Source organism: Ictalurus furcatus, chromosome 12 (assembly GCF_023375685.1).
Source record: "Ictalurus furcatus strain D&B chromosome 12, Billie_1.0, whole genome shotgun sequence".
NCBI lineage: Eukaryota > Metazoa > Chordata > Actinopteri > Siluriformes > Ictaluridae > Ictalurus > Ictalurus furcatus.
This window is the reverse complement of record NC_071266.1, coordinates 29,397,424-29,419,420: the sequence shown is the minus strand read 5'-3', so window position 1 is coordinate 29,419,420 and position 21,997 is coordinate 29,397,424. Positions and strand designations below refer to the sequence as shown.

Sequence of the window (21,997 nt, the reverse complement as noted above, 5' to 3'; positions counted from 1 at the left end):
ATAAGAATAATTTTCATTATTTTGCAAATAAATGGGCAGCAGATTTTGAAGTTTGGGTCGGCCTCTTCTTTTTTTTGCACAACACAACACAGAGATGAAACCATCTGTCCCACTGAGTGCATTCGGACCAGTTACAACTGCTTTGCTGAAAGATGAGCCTTCACCAAAGTCTGAGGTCATGTGCACTCTGGAGCAGGTTTTCTTCAAGGACCTCTCAGCATTTGGCTGTATTCATCCTACTCTCGATTCCGTTCAATACTATTTTAAATATTAGGCAGATGGTTTTAATGTAATTTCTGTTGGTGTACATGACATATACACTTTGCATATATTACATACATGTGAAGTGGATGGGCTTCCTCAGCAGAAGACCACATCAGGTTCCACTCCTGTGAGCCAAGAACAAGAATCCGATGTCTTTCATGGGCACAGACTCACCCAGAGTGGACAGGAGAAATAATTAGATAGATAGATAGATGATATATAGATAGATAGATGGATGGATAGATGGATGGATACATGGATGGATGGATGGATGGATGACTTTATTAATCCCCTGCGGGGAAATTAAGGTGTCTTTGCAGCCAGGTACATAAAGTACAGTCACAATACAATATAACAAGTACAAGAATACAATACAAACAGTACAATTTGAATTAAATACAATAAGTACCACTAAGATAGTGCATATGGAAGGATTGATACAAATGTACTGGGGATGCTTTGCACAGTAAAAAACTTCACAATGTGAAATAAGTGCATAAAGTGCAGAGAGGTCATAAGACAGATCAGTCCGTAGATGATTAGATCCCACATACTGTGTAAATATGATGTAACTGTGGTCAATGTAATGTAGATATGTTATATGCAGAAATTATGCACAAAAAATATAAATATGATAATAAATATTATAAATATGATAAATATTAAATATAAGTGGAGTGTGGAATGTAAAAGGTCCAGTTCCTGACCATAGTTCTAATAGGCACAGATGGATTAATCTAACAGGGCAGGTGAGGGTGAGGTCTGGCAGGGCAGATGAATTACAAAGTTTGATGGCAGCAGGTAGGAATGATTTCCTGTAACATTCCCTTAAACGGTGGGGTTGAATAAGTCTGTTGCTGAAGGTGCTCTTGAGTTTGTCCAGTGTATTGTTGATGAGCATCATGGTCCATAATTGCCAGTAATTTTGCCTGCATTCTGTCTCTAACCACTTCCTCCACAGAGGCAAGCTTAGTGCTGACTACAGACTCAGCCTTTTTATGAGTTTGTTCAATCTGTTAGCGTCCTTTGCTTTGATCCCGGTACCCCCAACACACCGCAGCAAAGAAGTCGGTGCTCACAACAAAACACTGATAAAACATCTGGGGAATCTTGTTGCATACACTGAAGGACCTGAGCCTCCTCAGGAACTAAAGCAGGATCAGGCCGTTCTTGTTTATTATAACTCTAGTTCATTGTGCAGTTGTACACCCAAGTACTTGTATGTTGTGATAATTCCCACATTCAATTCAATTCAATTCAATTTTATTTGTATAGCGCTTTTTACAATAGACATTGTCTCAACACAGCTTTACAGAAATATCAATACGGTATACAGATATTAAAGGTGCGAATTTATTCCAACTGAGCAAGCCACTGAGTGGCGACGGTGGCAAGGAAAAACTCCCTAAGGTGTTAAGAGGAAGAATCCTTGAGAGGAACCCGACTCAGAAGGGAACCCATCCTCATCTGGATAACAACAGATATTGTGAAAAAGTTCATTATGGATTTATATGAAGTCTGTTTGGCCTTAGGAGCAGCCGTAGTCCCAGCAGTCTGGAATTGGAGTAGATGAGAGCTCCATCCAGAGGCAGGACATCCGAAACGGATCAGGCAGGTCCGGAGAGCAGAGAGGATCAGGATCTCTAGTATCTCCATAAAATCGTGTGTGGCTCGACAGAAGGAGAGAGGGAGAGAAAAGATTATTAGGACTGTGCTTAGCGTAACAGAAAGTCTAGTCAGGGTAGGCTTGAGTAAACAAATACGTTTTAATCCTAGACTTAAACATTGAGACTGTGTCTGAGTCCCGAACACTGATTGGAAGACTGTTCCATAACTGTGGGGCTCTATAAGAGAAAGCTCTTCCCCCCTCTGCCCCCCAACATGGACTGGGGAGGGCAGTGACTTTTTCCTGATAAAATCCAGAACCAACTCTTTTGTCTTTGCCAAGTTCAGTTGTAGGAGATTCTCCCCACACCACCTCACAAAGTGGTCGACCACATCCCCTTACTCCTCCTCCCGTCCATTCTCCACACACTCAACAATGACTGTCATCTAAGAATTTCTTCAGATGGCATGTTTCAGTGCAGTACTTGAAGTCTGCAATGTAGGTGGCGAAAAGGAAGGGAGATAGCACAGTTCCCTTGGGGTACCCAATGCTGCATATCAGACATTCAGACACACTGCTCTGTAGTCTCACAATCTGAGGTCTGCCCATCAAATAATCATTTATCCATGTGACCAGAGGAGCATCTACCTGCACATTCTCCAGTTTTTCCTTCAACATTCTAGGCTGGATCGTATTAAAGGTGCTGGAGAATCAAAGAACATGATGTAGACTGAGGTGTTGGGTCTGTCAAGGAAGGAGTTTGCCTTCTGCAGCAGGTATATTAATGCATCCTCCACCCCCAGATGAGGCTGGTATGCAAACTGTAGGGGGTCTTGTAATGAACACAGTAGTGGTTTGAGGTATGCTAGATCTAGTCTCTCCATTACCAGTTCCGGTGACAGGGTACGCTGGAGCGTTTTGCTGCCGCTTCTGTTACTGTTTTGTGTGTTTTCGTTTGTTATTTTAAGTCATATTGTTTTAAATAACTGTAAGTTTTTAAGTTATATTGTTTTTAGTGCCGTTACGATTGCGATGTGGTGGTGCCATTTTATATATTTTGGACTGCTGTTTTTATTTCTGTGTTCCACCTGGAATAACCTGGCTGCGTGTATGGAAGGTACGACTTTGTGCTCGCAGTGCGCTACGGAGTTTCAACGCCTTGGCCTTGTGAGTGTGCACTCAATGATCATGGCCTTAAGGTACACTACACGCCAGCTTTTGATTTTAAAACAGAGCTCTTATTGTCTAGCCAAAGACTCTTACAGAATCTGTCGAGGCCCTGGATTGCTAAGTTCTAAACCATATATCCATCGGGGTTTGAGGCGCAGTTTTGCTGTCTCATCCTCTCCTGACATCTTTGTCCCTACCTGTCAACGTAAGACCAACAAACTGTTACATACTGGTGTCGATCACAGTAATTTAATATCGGTTCCTCGTGTGGAGATTAAACCATTGTCATCTCCGCTTCAGAGCCTGGCTTATGCCACATTATTCAATGCGCAGTCCGTGAATAACAAGGCGTTGCTTTTATCGGATTTTCTTACAGACAAAAAGCTGGACTTGTTGTTTTTAACTGAAACCTGGCATAAAGTAAATGATGGACTCCTGTTTAACCAGGTCACTCCAGCGGGCTTTGGAGTATTTGACCTCCCGAGGTTATCTGGCAGAGGCGGAGGCATTATTGTGGTTTACAACCTGAAGTTCAACATAAGCTCTGTGTCCATTCCCCACTTTCCATCATTTGAATGCCTGGTCTTGAGTAATTCTGCTCCTATATCCACTATCATCGCTACAGTCTATAAGCCACCTAAGGCTAAGACACATGCAGCTTTTATGTCTGAGTTTGCTGACTTCCTGTCGATGTTGAGAATGAAGTTTGACAAAATTCTAATTGTGGGAGATTTTAACATTCGTGTGGACCGGAGTGACTCTGTGGCGGTTAAGGAATTTCTGTCGCTAATTGATTGTTTTAGCTTCACACAGTTTGTAACTGACCCGACTCATAACAAAGGCCACACCCTGGATCTCGTGAATGCAAATGGCTCGTTTGTATCACAGTTTTCATCTGTTGACATTGGACTGTCTGATCATTCAGCTGTCTTTTTTAACTTGGAACTGTATCATCCAAGTGAGCCTACCATCCGAACAGTAACCTTCCGGAAGTGGAAGTCTATTGATCAGACAGCTTTCTCCAATTCTGTTGTTTCCACCTTAAGCGATCTTCATCCCTGGAGGAGAAAGTTCTGCAGTTAAATTCTGCTCTTGCTGCTAATCTTGAGTCTTTTGCTCCTCTAAGGACACGTAAGGTCACATTCGCCCGCTCTGCTCCCTGGTATAATGACAGTCTGCAGTCTAGAAAGGCTGCTTGTCAGAAAATGGAGCGCAAATGGCACCTTACCGGACTGAATGTCTACTATCAAGCGTGGAAGCATCTTCTGGGGGATTATTGAGCACTAATGGAGACTGAAAGATCCTCTTACTTCTCTCAGGCTATTGTAAACAATCAAAATAATCCCAGACACTTGTTCCAAACCATAAACAGATTGCTTCAAGTTAATGCTGTTAGCACTTTGCCTGTTTCTCAGCAGCTGTGTGATTCTTTTCTTCAGTTTTTTAATTCTAAGATTGTTAATGTTCGCAAACAAATTCCTGTTACACCTGACTCTGCCACTTCACTCCTTCGTCTATCTGGGTTCACTGGTGTTTCTTTCACTCATTTCTCACTGCTTGATTCTGAGGCTCTCACAAGGGAGGTATCCAGCATGAAATCAACCACTTGCTTGCTGGATCCAATTCCCACAAATCTATTTAAATCGTGCTTTGATGTTTGGTGCCCTGCTATCCTCAGCATTATAAATGAATCACTGGAGACTGGGGTCGTTCCAGCAGTACTAAAGACTGCTGCTGTTACACCTGTACCAAAGAAGGAAAAGGCTGCCCTGGGTGATTTTGACAATTTTCAAAATCATTTCAAATCTTCCGTTTTTGGCAAAAATGCTTGAGGGTGTTGTTGCCTCTCAACTATGTAATCATCTTACAATTAATAACCTCTTTGAATCCCTTCAGTCAGGTTTTCGTAAATTTCACAGCACTGAAACGGCATTGGTCAAAGTTACCAATGACTTGTTGATGGCCTCTGATTCTGGTGCTGCATCCATTCTTATTCTTCTTGATCTTAGAGCTGCTTTCGATACTGTGGATCATGGTCTTTTACTTACCTGCCTTGAAAGTGTTTTTGGTGTGTCTGGGACAGTTTTAAACTGGTTTAAATCCTATTTTACTGACCATTCCCAGTTTATTTCTATGGGTGGCTACAAGTCTGACACTAGCTCTGTGCTCACTGGTGTTCCTCAGGGTTCAGTTTTAGGCTCTCTACTCTTCAATATTTATCTATCTCCACTTAGGCATCTGCTACGATCGCTCGGCCTCCGTTATCACTTTTATGCTGACGATACCCAAATCTACATTCACTCTAAATCTGGTGAAAACCTTGATGTTTGTTTTCTTTCTGAATGTATTTCTGCGATAAAAACGTAGATGAATAATAACTTTCTGTGCCTGAACAGCGGGAAAACTGAAGTTATGCTTGTAGGTTCCGGTCATCAAATTCTCAAAGCTGGTCCACTGTCTCAGTTTGTTGATGGCTCTGTTCTAGAGACCCAAAGTAAAATGAGGAACCTTGGAGTAATTTTTGATACCAGCCTCACGTTTGATTTTTTTGTTCAGAGCACTGTGAAGGCGTCCGTTTTTCACCTCAGAAATATAGCTAGACTGCGCCTAATGCTAAACTTCTCTGTGGCTGAAAATCTGATTAACTCATTTGTTGTCACTTGGTTGGATTACTGCAATGTCATTTTAGCCAGAGTTTCAAAATCCACAATCAACAAATTGCAATATGTTCAAAACTCTGCCGCCAGGATCCTGACGGGAACCAGGAAATGTGAACATATTACTGCTGTTATGAAGTCCTTACACTGGCTCCCAGTCAGGTTCCGTGTCCATTTTAAGATATTGATGTTGACATACAGGCAATACATGGCTTGGCTCCACATTAGCTATCTGGTTTATTAATCCCTTACACCTCAAATCTCAGACTGCACTCCTCACAGTGTAATCTGTTAACTGTTCCACAAACCCGCCTAAAATCTATGGGTGACCGGGCTTTTTCTGTCTATGCTCCTTCCCTTTGGAACGCTCATCTTCCTGAACTCAGGGAAGCTCAGTCTTTTGGCATTTTTAAAGCTCTACTCAAGACACACTTTTTTAAACTTGCATTCGACTGCTGATGTCTTTTTTATGATTATTTTATAATAATAATAATAATAATAATAATAATAATAATAATTATTATTATTATTAATAACGTTGTTGTTCTTATTAACTTTTATATGTTTTATTTTTCTGTGTACTGCTTATTTTGTGTACAGCGCTTTGAGAAGCCGCTTTTAAAGGCGCTTTATAAAATAAAGTTTATTATTATTATTATTATTATTATTATTATTATTACCTTCATTATGTGAGAGGTCAGTGCTACTGGCTTGTAGTCATTTGGTGTTACAGGGTATCTTTTATTAGACACTGGCACCAGGCAAGACGTTTTCCATATCACTGGGACTCTCTGAAGGTGCAGGCTCCAATTGAAAAGGTGCTGGAATACTCCACATAGCTGGCTGGCATAGGACAGGCCTTCAATAGTCGATGCCGTCTGGTCCAGAAACCTTTCCCTAATTAAGCCTCTCCAGCTCTCTCACACTACACACCATGTTTGGAGAAGAAATGGCACTGCACATCACCATAAAAACACTATACCAACAGTGAAGTTGGAGGTGGAAGCATTATGGTATAGGGTTGTTTTTCATTGCATGGTACTGGCATACTACATATATTTGAAGGAATGAAGAATGGAGCCCTTTACCGGGAGATTCTTGAGAAGAATCTGCTGCCATCCACCAGGATGATGAAGATGAGATGTGGGTGGACTTCCAGCAGGACAACAATCCAAAGCATACAGCAAAGGAAACTCTCAATTGGTTTCAGAGGGAAAAAATCAAGGTGTTACAATGGCCCAGTCAATCACCTGACTCGAGTCCAACTGAACAAGATTTAAAGACAATATGTTTAGAAGAACGGACCAAAATCACACCTGAATACTGTGAGTTAATACTGATGTCTGGTGAAAATTTCATGTGAATATCCTCATTGGAAATATATTTACTGAAAAGGATGTTGACTTGTTCAATACTGATTTCCCCCACTGTATATACATACAGTAATCAGTCTCATTAGTTAATCAGTCTTGTAGATTAAAAAGATCCCCTTTTTAATAAATTAAAATGATCAACCTTTAAATAGGTCAAAACGAACAATAATAATCAATGACTTGGTTTCTGATGGCTTAGCTCTTGAATAGTTTGCTTCTTGCAGTATCAAGTAATAACCATAACAAGGCAATAAGATGTTTAATGATATAGCATTTATTAAAATAGAAGAGAAAAGAATAAACACGAATTAACTATTAACTATGGTTAAAATAAAATAAATTGAACATTTTTTTTTTAATGGTAAAATAGGGAAAGACAAACAAGAGTTGTGTGTGAGAAAAATTGCGGTATGCATTTTTTCAGTTGTGTTACAGGTTTGCATTCGGAGAAACATTTATATATAACAAAGAATTTTTAGTATAATTGAGTTGAATATTCAGGTTGACAAAAAAAGGGTAACAATGCAATAATCTTGGAAAGAGTTGTTGGCTTTGATCATAAATACAATAGGAAGCAAAATTTAAAAAATGACATTTATCTTAGAGGATAAAAAATTAATGAAAATTGTTAAAACCAAGTGTTGCTTCTAAACCAAAAAAAATGTGCTTTTACTCCCATTTTCATGTGTTCACACAAACTTGGCATTAGGAGAAACCCAAGATGGAATTCTTGATCATTATTTACTTCCACATTGTTTATAAAATAATTACTGAGATAAAGATAAGAAAGTTTGGCAATTTTAAAAGAAATGTTATAACTACAATGCTGGTGCAATGGGACAGAGTAGGGAACAGAACATGAAAATTATGCACCTAGTACATGAAAAGCCTTTGATTTTTTAATTTTTTTTTTTTTACACCAATGCATGTTATTAACAATGAAAGTCTGTCAGTAGTCGTCCACAGCATTTTTCTCTGAGGCACAGATGGCTGCCAGGCGTAGGTTGTTCTCCTTCATTTGATCGATGAGTCTCATCATGTCTTTGTTGTACAGGAGCTCATTCCCTGTGATCTCCTTCATTGCGTTCATAACATCCTCCATCACCTTCATCACAGGCTCCTGGAGGATGAATCTGCGAGTCTGATGTTCAGCTACGCTGGCCCTCCCACTCAGAACACCCAGGAACTGGACGGCCCTTCTCGCTTTGCTCTGGAAATCAGCAACAGCCTGTATCTGCTTCTTCACTTTCTGGATTCCTTCACGTGCCATCTTCAGCTTATCATTTTTCTGACTGATGTCATGACTGGTATAGGAAATCTTGGACTCGTAGTCCAATACTTTATGTTCGTAATTTTTCACTTCATTGTAAGACCTTCTCACCTCTTCTTCAGCCTCTCTGACAGCATTTTCTGCTTGATCCATTTCAACTGCACCACCAATCATCATGGCAGAACCTACACAGAGATAGAACAAAATAAATATCTAGAAGTAACACTTACACAAGAAGATCATGATAATTAAATTCAATTAAATTTTATTTGTATAGCACTTTTAACAATGCAGCTTTACAGAAATATATAAAATCCAGATGAGCAAGAGATATACAGAAATATTTGAGAAATAAATATATACTTAATGAGCAAGCCATAGGCAACAGTAGCAAGGAAAAACTCCCTGAGACAACTTGAGTAAGAAACCTTGAGAGGTACCAGATAGTACCGCATAATAGAACTGGATAGTGTGAGTATAAATTTCCCTTTGATAACTGGGACTTATGAGTAAATTATGAGAGTGAGCATCAGAGTCAATTGTGAATTCATTATAGTTTTCAACCATTCAGAGACTTCAGTGCAAAACAAACTGTTCTTAGCAATTGCCTTAAGGCTATCCAAAGAAGAACATAGTTATCAGCCTGGACTTAAACACTGAGACTGTGTCTGAGTCCCGAACACTAATTGGAAGGTTTTTCCATAACTGTGGGGCTCTATAAGAGAAAGCTCTTCCCCCTGCTGTAGCCTTCACTATTTGAGGTACCAACAAAGAGCCTGCACCTTTTGATCGAAGTAGGCATGGTGGATCATAAAAGAACAGAATTTCTCCCAGGAACTGTGGCGCAAGATCATACGGTACTTTATACTGGTACATAATAGTATCAATTATGAAATCAATGTGAGATTTCACTGGGAGCCAATGCAGTGTTGATAAGATCTGGGTGATGTGGTCATATCTTCTGGTTCTAGTAAGGACTCTGGTGCATTCTGGATTAACTGGAGTTTGTTCATGCTCCTACTGGAACATCCAGACAGTAAGACATTACAGTAATCTAGTCTAGAGGAAAGCAAGAACTAGTTTTTCTGCATCATGTAGTGGCATTATGTTCCTTATCTTAGCAATATTTATGGAGTCATGAATCACACCAAGGTCTTTTACTGCTGCACATGAAGTCCAGCCAGAGATGCTATGTAATCAGAAAGCTTAATTCTAGCTGCATATTTCTGTTTCATATTTCTGTCTTGTCACGATAATGTATATAATTATTATTATTTTTTATCTATATGCTGTAATTCTCACCTGCAATCCATCCAATGAATGGTATAACCATCAGCCCTGCGCCAACACCTGTGACTATTTCAGCATTGTGTTTTCTACTTTCCTGTTCCTGAAGTATCTGTTTTGTTGAATTCAGGTTTGTCCTGGCCAGCTCCAGAGATCCCTGGCATTCTCTGAGTAATTTTTCATTAAATGCCTGCTTTGTTCTTAAGTTGTCTAAAGTTTTTTCTGTATCATTTATATCACGTTCCAGTTTTCCCTCATCTTCTGTAAATCTCTCTAAGCTTTCATCCAGACTCTTTAACCCCGAATTGGCCACCTGTTCTGACCTCTGCAGGTGTTGATGAGCCTGCACTATCTGCTGTCTGATGTAGTTGTAGTTGGAGCATTGCCCAGTAATAGGATCTACATCTGCCTTAATCAGGGCCTCGTAGACTCCATTCAGGGAGGAGATGCCATTTTTCAGTGGAATGATAACAGCCTCAGCTGTGTTCTTCAGCACAACTCTACAGATACAAACATAAATCACAGGCAAAAAAACCCAGCTCACTGTTAAAATAAAACCTGTTCAGACATATCATGAGTAAATTTTGAACATCATTATTTCACTTTTAAATGCTATTTTACTGTAATGGGGAAAAAAAATGCTCTTCTCTTCAGTACATGTGAATACTTTTGAACTTGGATGTTTTGAACTTACTCGGATGAATAGTTCTGGGCCATGTTCATCTGAAACAGGAAGCAACAATGTTATTAAAAAGTGTTATATCATCATGCATCATTTAAGGCCATTATAAAACTCTTCCTTAGCCCTCTAACCTCTGCATCCATTTATGGTATAGGATCTGAATACTCACTGCATTCATCAAAGGAAATGATCTAAATGCAGACCACTGTGGAGCTTCACCATTATTCCATTGAGGCAGTAATGCAATAATTAATAAGCCATATAGACACAGACATAGTTGAATTTTCACTGCTTATTTGAAATGTGATCAGGGGCATAACAAGTACATTTCCCCACAATCTAACACAATTGTGCATACACAGAGAGGCCTATTCTAACAATCCTAAAAAAACAAAAACAAAAAAAAAACAAAAAAAAAACAAACAAAGAAATAGAAACACAAACATGCAGACACCCTGCAGTACAGAGTAAACAAATTGCATAAAGACTATACAATCAGTCAATCAGTATACATATTATACCATAATAATAAGTATATCAGATCATAACCAAAAATAAAAATAAAAAAGAAGAAAAACAATACACTTGGGACAATAATAACGCTATGAGAAAAGTCAGAAACATCTAAATTAATCTGCTCTGCAGGTGAACACACATGCAACATCACCTAGTCACAGAAAAACCTCATAATGGCTAACTGAAGATTAAGAATGAAACCTTACCATCTATAGTAAGCTGCTTATCCTCTTTCAGCTCAGTGAAGAGTTAAAAAAATAAAAAAAGATAAACTCCTTTTAAACTGCTACATCAATGTGAGGGGCCAGAAGTGCCAAAGGGGAGGAGATTTCATAACCTATAAATTTCTCTGTAGTTTATGAGTTTTCTTACATGTGCTGACAGAGCTGACAAAGGACCTCGTCCACATCTTTACTGAAAACTATCGGGATATCAAGGTAGAGATTCTGATGTACTCCTAAAACTTTACTTACTGCACTAGGATTTTGTTTGCATTTAATTCTATCTCACTGAAGATTCAGTAGCAGAATTTTTAAAACCATAAACTGTCAATGTAAAGAGTTGATTGTTGTGTGTTAATTTTTTTTAAATTAATTGTTGCATGAGCATATTTTATAATACATAAAACATCTTTTTAAATTTGCCAATAAGCACCAGTCTTCAGTCTGTCTTCAGGTTCAGAGAATATTTAAATACTTCTAAAGTCATAGGGGAAGAGAAAGTACACCCTAAATAACAATTTGTAGTCCTCACCAAATGCTATAAGCAAATATGTAAGCTCAAGTGAAAAAAGGAAACATTCAGAAAATAGGTTTGAAAAAATAAGTACACCCTATAATTCAGTAACATGTAGAACCACCTTTAGCAAAAATGATTTGTAGGAGTTTATCGGACTCACATAATTTTTAAGAAATTTTAACCCACTTTTCTTTACAACATTGCTTCAGTTTATTGATGTTTGAGGGTGTTTGTTTATGCACAGCTCTCTTGAGATCCCGCCGCAGCATCAAAATGGGGTTGAGCTCTGAACTTTTTCTTCTTTAGCCAGATGTTGATTTTCTGGTGTGCTTGGTTTCCATTGTCCTGTTGCATGACCCAATTTCAGCCCAGCTTAAACTTCTGGACAGATTGCCTCACATTTATCTTAAGAATTTTCTGGTATAAAGTGGAGTTCATTGTTGTCTCAATGACTGCAGGTTTCCCAGGCCCTGTGGCTGCAAAACAAGCCCAAATAATCAACCCTCCACCACCATGCTTCACAGCTGGTGTGAGGTCAGTTAGTGACACATTATGCTGTGTTTGGTTTTGCCAGACATGGTGCTGTGTATGATGAACCAACATCTCCACCTTGGTCTCATCAGTCCAAAGGATATTGTCTAGAGATTTTGTGGTTTGTTCAGATGCCTTTTTCCTAGCCACCCTTCCATGAAACCCTAACTCTAACCCTTACACACATCTATGGCAGATTTGAGTGTATTTGTTTTGTAAAAATTGTCTTCATTGTGTCATGCATTTTTTTCTTTTGCTAAATAAATACATTTTATCCTTTGTTATCCTTTGGTTTGCATTTAAAATATTCCTTTGCTGTTTTTGAGTACACACATGCATAGAATGTTGCTTTTTATGTGTTTTTGAAAAGCAATTTTTATTAATTGTGTGTGTACTGGTACCAGATGAGCTTTGTCTTTATTCTGATGTCTGAGGTATACATCTTAACACTTTGTTGTAAAATCATTAAACTGGTCTCGTTAGATTCTTTGGGCTGTAGCGAGTCTAATGAAATGGCATTTTCTAAGGTCGGCAATTTTGCATGTCGGCCATTTTGAATTAGACGTGAAATGCTGTATATGATGAGCGCCTTCACATATGGTTGCTAAAACTGGTAGGTGTCATCAGGACCATGCCGTGAAGGCACATGAAGGCCACTTTATGGTCAACAATTATAATGCAATTTATATCAATGCTAATAGCTTTTGACTGCTTTTGCACATTGTCATGAAATTGGTCTTGACAGATCTGCTGGCTCATGCAGAGAACAATGATACCAATTAAGCCATGGTAGGCTAAAATTCCTGTCTGCCATTTTAAATATTCTGAAAAACCGACTTTTTCAAACTCCTCTTAGACCGTACATCATGTCAAAATAGACGTGAGGCTATATCTCCAAAACGCTTTAGCATATTTATATCAAACTTAGTATATGTCGTAGCCATCGTGACTTGAGGGTACCTATACAGTTTCAGAACAGCGCCACCTAGTGGTCATAAGATATGAATAAAGCACATTTTTGCTTTAAACATTATGAATAGTTTGTCCTAAAATCAGGAAAGTGGTCTGGTCTCTAAAGATTCAGTGGGGCATAACAACTCATGTAATATTAAATGTTTGTATGTCAGCCATTTTGGGTGTCGGCCATTTTGTATTTAGTCTTAAACTATGTATTTTATGAATGACTTGAGGCATTTGTACAAAAATCGGTAGGTCTCATCAGGACCAAGCCCTGAAAGTACTCAAAACGTTTCAGGACAGCGCCTTCTTGTGGTCAACAATTATAATGCAATTACAAATAATTCTAATAGCTTTTGACTACTTTGTCATAAGATTGGGATTGACAGATGCCTGGGTCATGCATAGAACAATGATACCAGTTATGCCATGGTAGGCTAAAATTCCTGTCTGCCATTTTGAATTTTCTTAAAAACTTACATTTTTGAATTAATACTAGATTATTCATCCAATGTTGATGAAATTCATAAGAGATTATCTTCAGACCATGCTGACAAAAAGTTATAAGAAGCGTTTTGATAAACCAAACCGTTCTCATATAACACGTGGATGAATTCTATGGCGATCATACCAAAACGGATGTGAGGCTATATCTGTGTAATGCATTAGCGTATACAGACCAAATATAGTATCTGTCATGACCTAAGGATACCGGCATTGTTTTGGAACACCTTGTGGTCAAAAATTATAATGCAATTTCAATAAATGCCAATTGCTTTTGTTTACTTTGCCCATTGTTATGAGACTGGTCTTCCCAGATTGCTTGGCTCAGGCAAAGAACAATGATACCAATGAAGCCATGGTCGGCCAAATTTGCTGTTCGCCATTTTGAATTAAAAAAAAAAAAAAAAAAACTTTTTTGAACTCCTCCTACACTGTTAATCCGATTTTCACCAAAATTGAAACAGACCATACCAACAAAAAGTTGGAACTTTTTCAAAAAGACTGAACTCAAGTTGGTTGGCCAAACTGTTTTCGAATGATGTACAAATGAATTTGAAAGCGAGCACACCAAAATGGACGTGATGCGATATATCTGTAATACTTTAGCATATTTAGACCAAATATGGGCATCATAACATGATGGTACCTGCACAGTTTTGGAACAGCACCACCTGGTGTTCACGAGATAGTGTTAGTTTTCATATTAGGGGTCAACTTTTTCAAACTCCTAGGCTGTTTGTCCGATTTACACAAAAATTGGCTAACATCATTTAAAGACACTTACACCTAAAAAGTTAGTCACAGAATTTTGATAAACCATACCATTTTCAAATGGCACTTCGACGAATTCATCAGCGAGCATGCCAAAATGGACATGAGGGTATATCGCTGTAATGCTTTAGCATATGCATACCAAACTTATCATTTGTCATAGCCATCATGACTCAAGGGTGTCTGCACAATTTTGGAACATTGCCCCCTTCTGGTCATGACATATGAAAAATGCACATTTTTGCTTATAACTTCTGAACAATATGTCCTAAAATCATAAAGGTCTCATTAGATTCAGTGGGGCATACCGAGTCCAATGATATGAAAAATTATTATGTGGGCCATTTTGGATGTCGGCCAATTTGAATTTAGACATAAATGCTGTATTTTATGAACAACTTGGCATATCATTACGAAACTCTGTATACAGAGAGGGAAATAAGTATTGGACACGTCTACATTTTTTTCAGTAAATATATTTCCTATGACTCTATTCACATGATATTTTCACCAGACAAATATATTAACTCAATAAATCTGGAAATATGAAGAATTCACAACATTAAAGTCCATAAATAAAGTTAAGTGTAATAAAGTGGAATGACAGAAAAAAGCATTGAACACACTAAGAAAAAGCAACGTGAGGAACCAGCTGAAATCTGTGAGTAATTATACCCCCTATCTGTGCAAATTAATATCAGCTTGGTTAGTAAATTGACATGGGATTGGATTTTAGGAGGCAAAATAAGTGTTTACAACAAATATGAAAGTGCATATTATAAACTAGTACATGCAAAACATGAACAAAAGTTAAAAAAAAACCTGAATAAAAAAAATAAGAGTCAGAGTGCGCATCATTGAGCTTGTCTGTCCTTGACATCATACCCACTCACTGAAACAAAGATGGTCCACTACAGTACACAGGAACACATCACAAAACCTGCATTTGTAAATAGTCTTGCTGTCGTTCTTCCTTTGAATACAGTACACAGTGTTTTCTCCCAGCTGAGGCTTTGTCTCTCTTGGCAGAGGTTGAGGTGTTTACAATCGTCACTGGATAGCATTGCCTCTTCTCTGCCACCTGTGACACATCACTGACAGCTGCAGCGCCACTGGCTCAGATACGCTGAACTTATGGCTTAATCACTCCCAAAATTTACAATTCTAGACCTTGTGGCTAACATCGATGACCAGGTTCTGGTGAGGCTGGTAGTAATATCAATAAGATGTCAATAATGTCAATAAGAGCTGCTTCCTGTTGGGCTTTACATAAAAGAGCCAATCATAGCCAGTGGTGCCTTTTAGCCGGTCACTCTGCTCATTGTCTTTGACGCTTGTGTACAGCATCCAGAATATTGCCTCAAATCTGTAGAATGCCAGGACAGAGGTTGGGAATGGAACATTATGTAGCTTATTCTTTCTCCACAAATCTCAAACAAATCTCCACAAATGGCTTTATTAGGCCACAGCAAATGACCAGGTCCAGTCTGGTCAGTGCCATGCAGTGCCATGCTATATATGAAAAACAATTACTGCCATGCTACATGTGGAAAAATAGAGTTCCATTCTACCTGCAAAAAAGACATTTCCACATTACAAGGAAAAATTAAAAACAGAAAGCAACAAAATTACATACTTTTCAAGGACCGTGTCCAGGCCATGCTGGGATGCTCCTCAGCTCAATCCACGCTGTCTTCCTTAAAAAAAAAACCCTCCAGTTCCTCGGCAGAGTCATGGGGCAGTCACACTGGGCTTTCACGCGCCATTGATTTCAATTCAAACACATCCGAAAGTGGAAGACCGGAAACACAAGCTCATACGTAGAATTTTCGTCCTGTACTACATTATGTGATGAAAATTCAAATTTGGTGAACTCTGACCTGCATAATCGTATCACGTGAAGACGCGTGGCTAATAGATGATCGCGACCTTTTCTGTAAAAAAACACAACTTTTGCCAGTAGCAGCACCTTCTGAGACACAGCATGTCAGCCACTTGTTCTTAATGAACTGGTTCATTTCTGGCATATTTTCACGTCAGGAATTTGTTTGTCAATATTTATTTATGTATAAATATTTATATCAATAGTATTTAGCATAAAAAATTTTTTGCATCTGTTTGCATTAAACTATGTTTTTTCATTATTTTATTAAAACCATTATTGTTCAGTAGTTACATTTATAATTAAACAATTTTAAAGGCATTTATTATGCATAATAAGCACATCTTCATGATTTCTTAACATTTGCATAATGGAAACTGCATCCTATGTTTTCACTTTACTTTAAGCCATCAGCGATGCATTTATAAAGGTTATTAATTGTATTATAAGTCACAATAAGTATTTACAAGGCAGGACAACACAACTATCAACAGCAATACAAAATAATTCTGTAATTGGACCTAGAAATAAATCTGTATTAATAATAAGTGATTATAACTATAATTTAATAAAATTAAAAATTCAGGCTGCACTTTTATTAATACATAAATGGAACCATAAGACTGAATAATTAATACTTATAAATTGGTGTATAATGCATTATGAGTATGGGAACTGAAAGGAAATTCTCTTATATCATGTAAAGCAAGTAACAATAATATGAATGTAGCTATAACTGTTATTATAACGAAGTATAGGTCTTTATAAATGTGCTTATAGAGCAGTAATACTTGCTTATAAATAATTATAAATGAGGCTATAATTTATTATAAGCATGGGCTTCATAGACAGTGTTACCCAAATAATTATTTTAAGGTGTGAGGTTTTTGTAAGTGACAGGAAAATCGGACTGTAAATCACACAGTGTAAAACTTTGTAAAAAGATGTAGAATTAGAGCAATGCAGATTTTATCATTTTGTATGAATCTTGTGTATTCTGTTTACTATTTTTTTTATATTAGGAACAAGGAAGCCATGGATTCCCAAATTGCAAAGAAAAATCAAAGCCTCACCACAGCAGAGGAGATGAGAAACCAGACCAAGCTTGTGATGCAGCCGTACGCCAACTGGGAGGAGTATCTGACTCCTGCTCCACTCTCCATAGCCATCCTGGGAGAGCTGGTCTTCATCTCCTCTAAAACAGATTTCTCCATTAACAAGAACCCACCTAAAGATGGCTACAAGTACATCAGATACCCAGATTCATTTCGTGCCTGCCTCATGCAGGTGTGTAACTCCGGCTGGGGGGCTTTCAACGGGGCCCATAAGAACATGGATCAGATTAGACTCCACACCATGGCAGTTCCAGATTATATGAAGACGGCTGTGAAGATCCTGTTTAAAGGCAATGATGAGGTTGTACAAGCCCACCTCCCTGATCAGCTGGAGAACATTCGTGTCATTGCAGATGACTGTCTTGAGTTGGCCAATGCAACAGAAAAGCGGTTCACTGATGTCATCAATATTATCCAAGAACTGCTGGAAGCATGTGTAAATGCTGAGCACTTTTATGGGGAGGAGCTGGATGCTGTCAAGAAAAAACTGGATGAGGCCAAGATGAGGAAAGAGTCTTCAGAAGAAGCTGCTAAACGCTCAGAGAAGGCAATGAAAGCCATGGAAAAGGAACTGAAGCAAGCACATGAAATTTACAACAAAGCAATGGATTCACTACCCAATGGATGGGACATGATGGGTATGGATCTTGTTGCAGGCTTGACTGAGAGCATCAACACTCTTGTTGTTGGACTAACAACCATGGAATATCATCCGAAGAACCAAATCTGTAATGGTAAAAAACAAATGTTTGGTCAGTTACAAAGGCCTTGTCAGTTACAACGGCCACATTCTGCTGCTGATAGTATTGATGAAATCAATATTTATAGCAAGTCTGCAGAAATCCTAAAATGCACAGAGAACATTCAGAAGTTTGTGAAGGAGAACATGATTAACTGGAAAGACTTGTATGATCAAAAGAATAAAGCTACAGTAACAGATTTCCAGAAAGGACAGTTTACCAGAATCAAGGAGAGTTTAAAAGAAATCCTAACGGGCTATGCAAAAAGCTATGTGATGAAGCTTTGTGATGAAGGTATTAGCATCTGTGCAGAGCTAGCAATGTATGCACCAGAGGGGAAATGTGAAGATGCCAAAACAGAGGAGCTGATCGAAAGGATCAGAAAACTAACTGAGTCAGCTCGCATTTTCGACAGCAAAAGTAAAGACATCACAAAGTCTCCTGCCCTGGCACCCAAACCACCAATGATGTATAAAGAAGAAAGTAAATCTGAGACAATGAGCGCTTCACAAAGGGCATCAGACAATGCTAGGTTCCGCATAGAGCAGAGCCGCACTCAACTTGACAAGACCAGAGAGACCTATGAGAAAAGTGTAGAGAACATGGAGAAGAACCAAAAGGAGCTGACTGATATCCTGATCACCATGAGGAACTGTGAGGTCAAAGAGATAGACTTTAACACCACCATAAAAATGCTGGTCAAAGGTATGGATGCCATGGGGAGAGTGAAGGAGCAGTGGGAGAAGATGGTTCGCTTCTTTCAGATGGTTTCCAACATTGTGAAAACCAGCCTGACCAGAACCCTTAAGGATTTTGTCTCCACATCTGAGAAGACACAATCACTTTCATACAACTCAAAGCTCTTCTCCAAGGATCTGCTCTACAATCAAGCCTTTCAAGCCACTAACATTGCCAGCCTTGTCAACATGATTGCTACAACCTACACCGAGGTGTCCACCAAGCACCTAATGGATCGTGTCAGCTCTCTGGGGAAACTGATGGCCATGGACAAGGAAAAGCCAGAGTTTCATTCTGAACGTCAGCAGTTACAGAAGTCCTGTGATGAGGCTCAGAAAGCCATCTTACGCCTTGTGCTCAAGAATAAGGATGAGTTTGAAAGGAAGAGTGATGCAAGACTGGAGAAGATTGACAAAGAGTTACTTGCCATTCTTCCAGCTGCTGCTCCAGAAGAGACAAAGAGCATTCAAGCAGCAGTTAAAAGTGGATTCACAGAGGAAGAGGAAGAAGACTACGCCTGAGTGAATGTTTATCCACATAAAAATGCGTAAAGCCAATACAATTTCAAGCTGATCGTGTTTCTTTTCCAGCATAATAAATGTCTGTGATTTCTCAAAACTAATGTTCAGCAAAATTAACATTTTAACTTTGTATGTTGATCAATAAATATCATTTTACTTAATTAAATTTTTTTTTTCAGATGGGCTCTTAGTTCAATTGCGGCAATTGTTTAACAGATATTATTTGAAATTGGATACTTATTTCTTGTTGTATTGTTGATAATAAATATTTTGAGGAATACTAAGAGAGTGGAGGTCTAATGTGTTTATGGGTTAATGGCATGTTTTCCTCACACCTCCAGAGTTGGGGGTTCGATTCCTGTCGTCACCCTGTGTGTGTCCTCCAGGAATCAGATTGGGGCTTGCGAATTATGTTGACTGTACGATAATTATAGAGCTTTTCTCTTTTTCAGTCTTTAATGATGCAACCCACCTTCTGACACGTGCATGTGAAGTAAACGAACTGTACATTTGAGAGCTGTGTGCCTGTGATTTTCTGTGCTGTCTGACTTGAGCTCTTTGTGAATGTCAGGACATCGTCGGTAAGCACCGCTACGGCTTCAAACTAGCAGGGTTTTTATCTGCAGCCTTTGAATCCATAAACGTTACCGGCTATATAAAAAGCACACCTGGCTCAAACTGGTGATGAGACACAATCTTTTAAACACCATGAAGAAACATCAAGATTAATTATAATAACTGAATGAACAGTGAATAGAATTGCACTGAACTGAATTATATTGCATCGGAGAAACAGTGTAAAATATTGAGCAATTTTGTGTAAGACTTTCGGGATTTGTGCAATTTATATTTATATCATATTTACACAACTTCAAGGGTTTCATTACGTACCATCAGATGGAGCCATCAGTCTGACATCAGAATAACAATATGTTCAATATAAGAGAGAGAAAGAGAGAGAGAGAGAGAGAGAGAGAGAGATAGAGAGAGAGAGAGCGAGAGAGAGAATGAATGATCTAAAGCAGATTGCAGCACAGCGATTTAATCTGTTTTGATGAATAAATGTGGATTATGTATGTGTGTGTGTGTGTGTGTGTGTGTGTGTGTGTGTGTTATCCAGATGATGCAGGAGCTGAGTGTTATCCTGAACATATTTTCTCAGATATACAGAGAAGGTGAGTGATATACAACACTAACAATAACTAATATAACTTCATGTGTTTGTGTTTATTTGTATAAAGGGATTTTGTCCACATATATTTTTTCCTTGATCTATTTCTTGTCTTAGACTTCTACTAAACTAAACTGTGCTTTCAGTTCATTTAGTTTTTGTTTTCCTGGTGCTACTGTGTTGTGAAGTCTTTGTGCTTGTTTTTGGATTATGATTATTATTTTATATATATATATATATATATATATATATATATATATATATATATATATATATATATATATAATACATTATGCATGTGTGCTGGTATTACAGTAAAATACTGAGTGACGAGGTGCTGAAGCCCAAATCAAAGGTTTATATTAATGGACTTGTTCTAATACATTATGGTTTCTATAGTAACAGCACATTTACAGGGATGTGTACAGTGGACCCTCCGCCTAGACAGATTAAAAAATGTGTAATAGTTTAAAAAAAAAAACCTTGTGTAATAGTTGAAGTTGATATGGTGAAGTGTTCTGTAAGGAGAAATGTGTTTATATAATGTGTAAGGAAGGAGTCTCCAGTGTCATCACTGTGTAACAGTCAGAGGTGAAGCTGGAACTTCAAGTTTTCCCACATCTTCATCACAGAGTTTTCACTTCTTTACTGTTTCTCTCTAACACACACACTGTGATTATTTATCTTATTAATGTGAGAGAATAAAGAGAGAGAGAGAGAGATAATAAAGAGATGGAATAAAGAGAGAGAGAATAGAGAGAGAGGATAAAGAGAGAGAGAATAAAGAGAAAGAGAGAATAGAGAGAGAATAAAGAAAGAGAGAGGATGGTGAGAGAGCGAGTGTTTATAGCTGCTATAACGTAAGTGAGAGTAAAAGTAATTATAATATTATAATGTGTGTGTATGTGTGTGTGTATGTGTGTGTGTCTGTCTGTGTGTGTGTGTGTGTGCGTGTATGTGTGTGTGTGTATAGATGGCGTGCTGTTCTCGTCTGCGCTCTCCTCATCTGTCATTCCTGCAGACACTGTTCTCTCTCTTCCTGTCGTTCATCACCCTGCTTGCGTCTAATTGGTGCTCGGGGGTCCAGAAAGTTCCAAAGCCGCTGTGTTCTACTCTGCGCCGGCGCACCTGCACTCCGTCGGACCTGTTCACCAACGGCTCCACCCAGTTTATCTGGGAAACCGGGGACGACCGCTTCATCTTCCCCACCTTCCACGCCGGGATCTGGAGCTGCTGTGAAGAAAACATAGACAAGGATGAATGGGGTCAGAGGGCATGTGGGAGGGGTTATGGGATCAGAGGGTATGGGGAGGGGTTATTGGGGACAGAACGGTTCATGGGGTGTCACTGCAGTACAAAAATGCAGATTGTATAAGGCTAAACTTTAACATTTTAACTGAACCATTGAGGTGAGAATTGTCATAGTGGGTGTGGCCTAATATTCTAATTAGCAGCATGATTGACAGCCTGTCTGTGAGATTAGATTTCATTAGTGTATATAATA

The 21,997-nt window shown here is 38.5% G+C and overlaps 3 protein-coding genes across 3 annotated transcripts in view; 2 read left to right on the top strand and 1 right to left on the bottom strand.

The window, feature by feature from the left end:
• Positions 1-7,860: 7,860 nt before the first annotated feature.
• Positions 7,861-11,234, bottom strand: LOC128616299 (uncharacterized). The gene is made up of 3 exons (XM_053638873.1): positions 11,198-11,234; positions 9,643-10,185; positions 7,861-8,525 (listed from the first exon to the last, which is right to left on the bottom strand). The coding sequence occupies exons 1-3, from the start codon at positions 11,232-11,234 to the stop codon at positions 8,020-8,022; spliced, it is 1,086 nt and encodes a 361-aa protein (XP_053494848.1). The 3' UTR covers positions 7,861-8,019.
• A 5,940-nt stretch (positions 11,235-17,174) lies between these two features.
• Positions 17,175-19,322, top strand: LOC128616298 (uncharacterized). The gene has a single exon (XM_053638872.1). It carries the CDS (start codon positions 17,190-17,192, stop codon positions 19,320-19,322), a length of 2,133 nt encoding a protein of 710 aa, XP_053494847.1. The 5' UTR covers positions 17,175-17,189.
• A 2,047-nt stretch (positions 19,323-21,369) lies between these two features.
• Positions 21,370-21,997, top strand: part of LOC128616297 (germ cell-specific gene 1-like protein) — a 3,938-nt gene continuing 3,310 nt past the window's right edge. Inside the window, exon 1 of the mRNA XM_053638871.1 lies at positions 21,370-21,758. Within this exon, the coding sequence (XP_053494846.1) occupies positions 21,467-21,758 (292 nt within the window). The 5' untranslated portion in view covers positions 21,370-21,466. The remainder of the gene's footprint in view (positions 21,759-21,997) is intronic.

What these genes read in the sequence shown, in the direction of transcription:
- LOC128616299 (XM_053638873.1), bottom strand. Translation starts at nt 11,234, where the DNA reads ATGTGGACGAGGTCCTTTGTCAGCTCTGTCAGCACAT. An exon ending in TGTCAGCTCTGTCAGCACAT is followed by an intron (nt 10,186 to 11,197) that starts GTAAGAAAACTC and finishes ATGTCTGAACAG; the next exon opens with GTTTTATTTTAACAGTGAGC. An exon ending in ATTCATTGGATGGATTGCAG is followed by an intron (nt 8,526 to 9,642) that starts GTGAGAATTACA and finishes ATCTCTGTGTAG; the next exon opens with GTTCTGCCATGATGATTGGT.
- LOC128616298 (XM_053638872.1), top strand. Translation starts at nt 17,190, where the DNA reads ATGAATCTTGTGTATTCTGTTTACTATTTTTTTTATATTAGGAACAAG.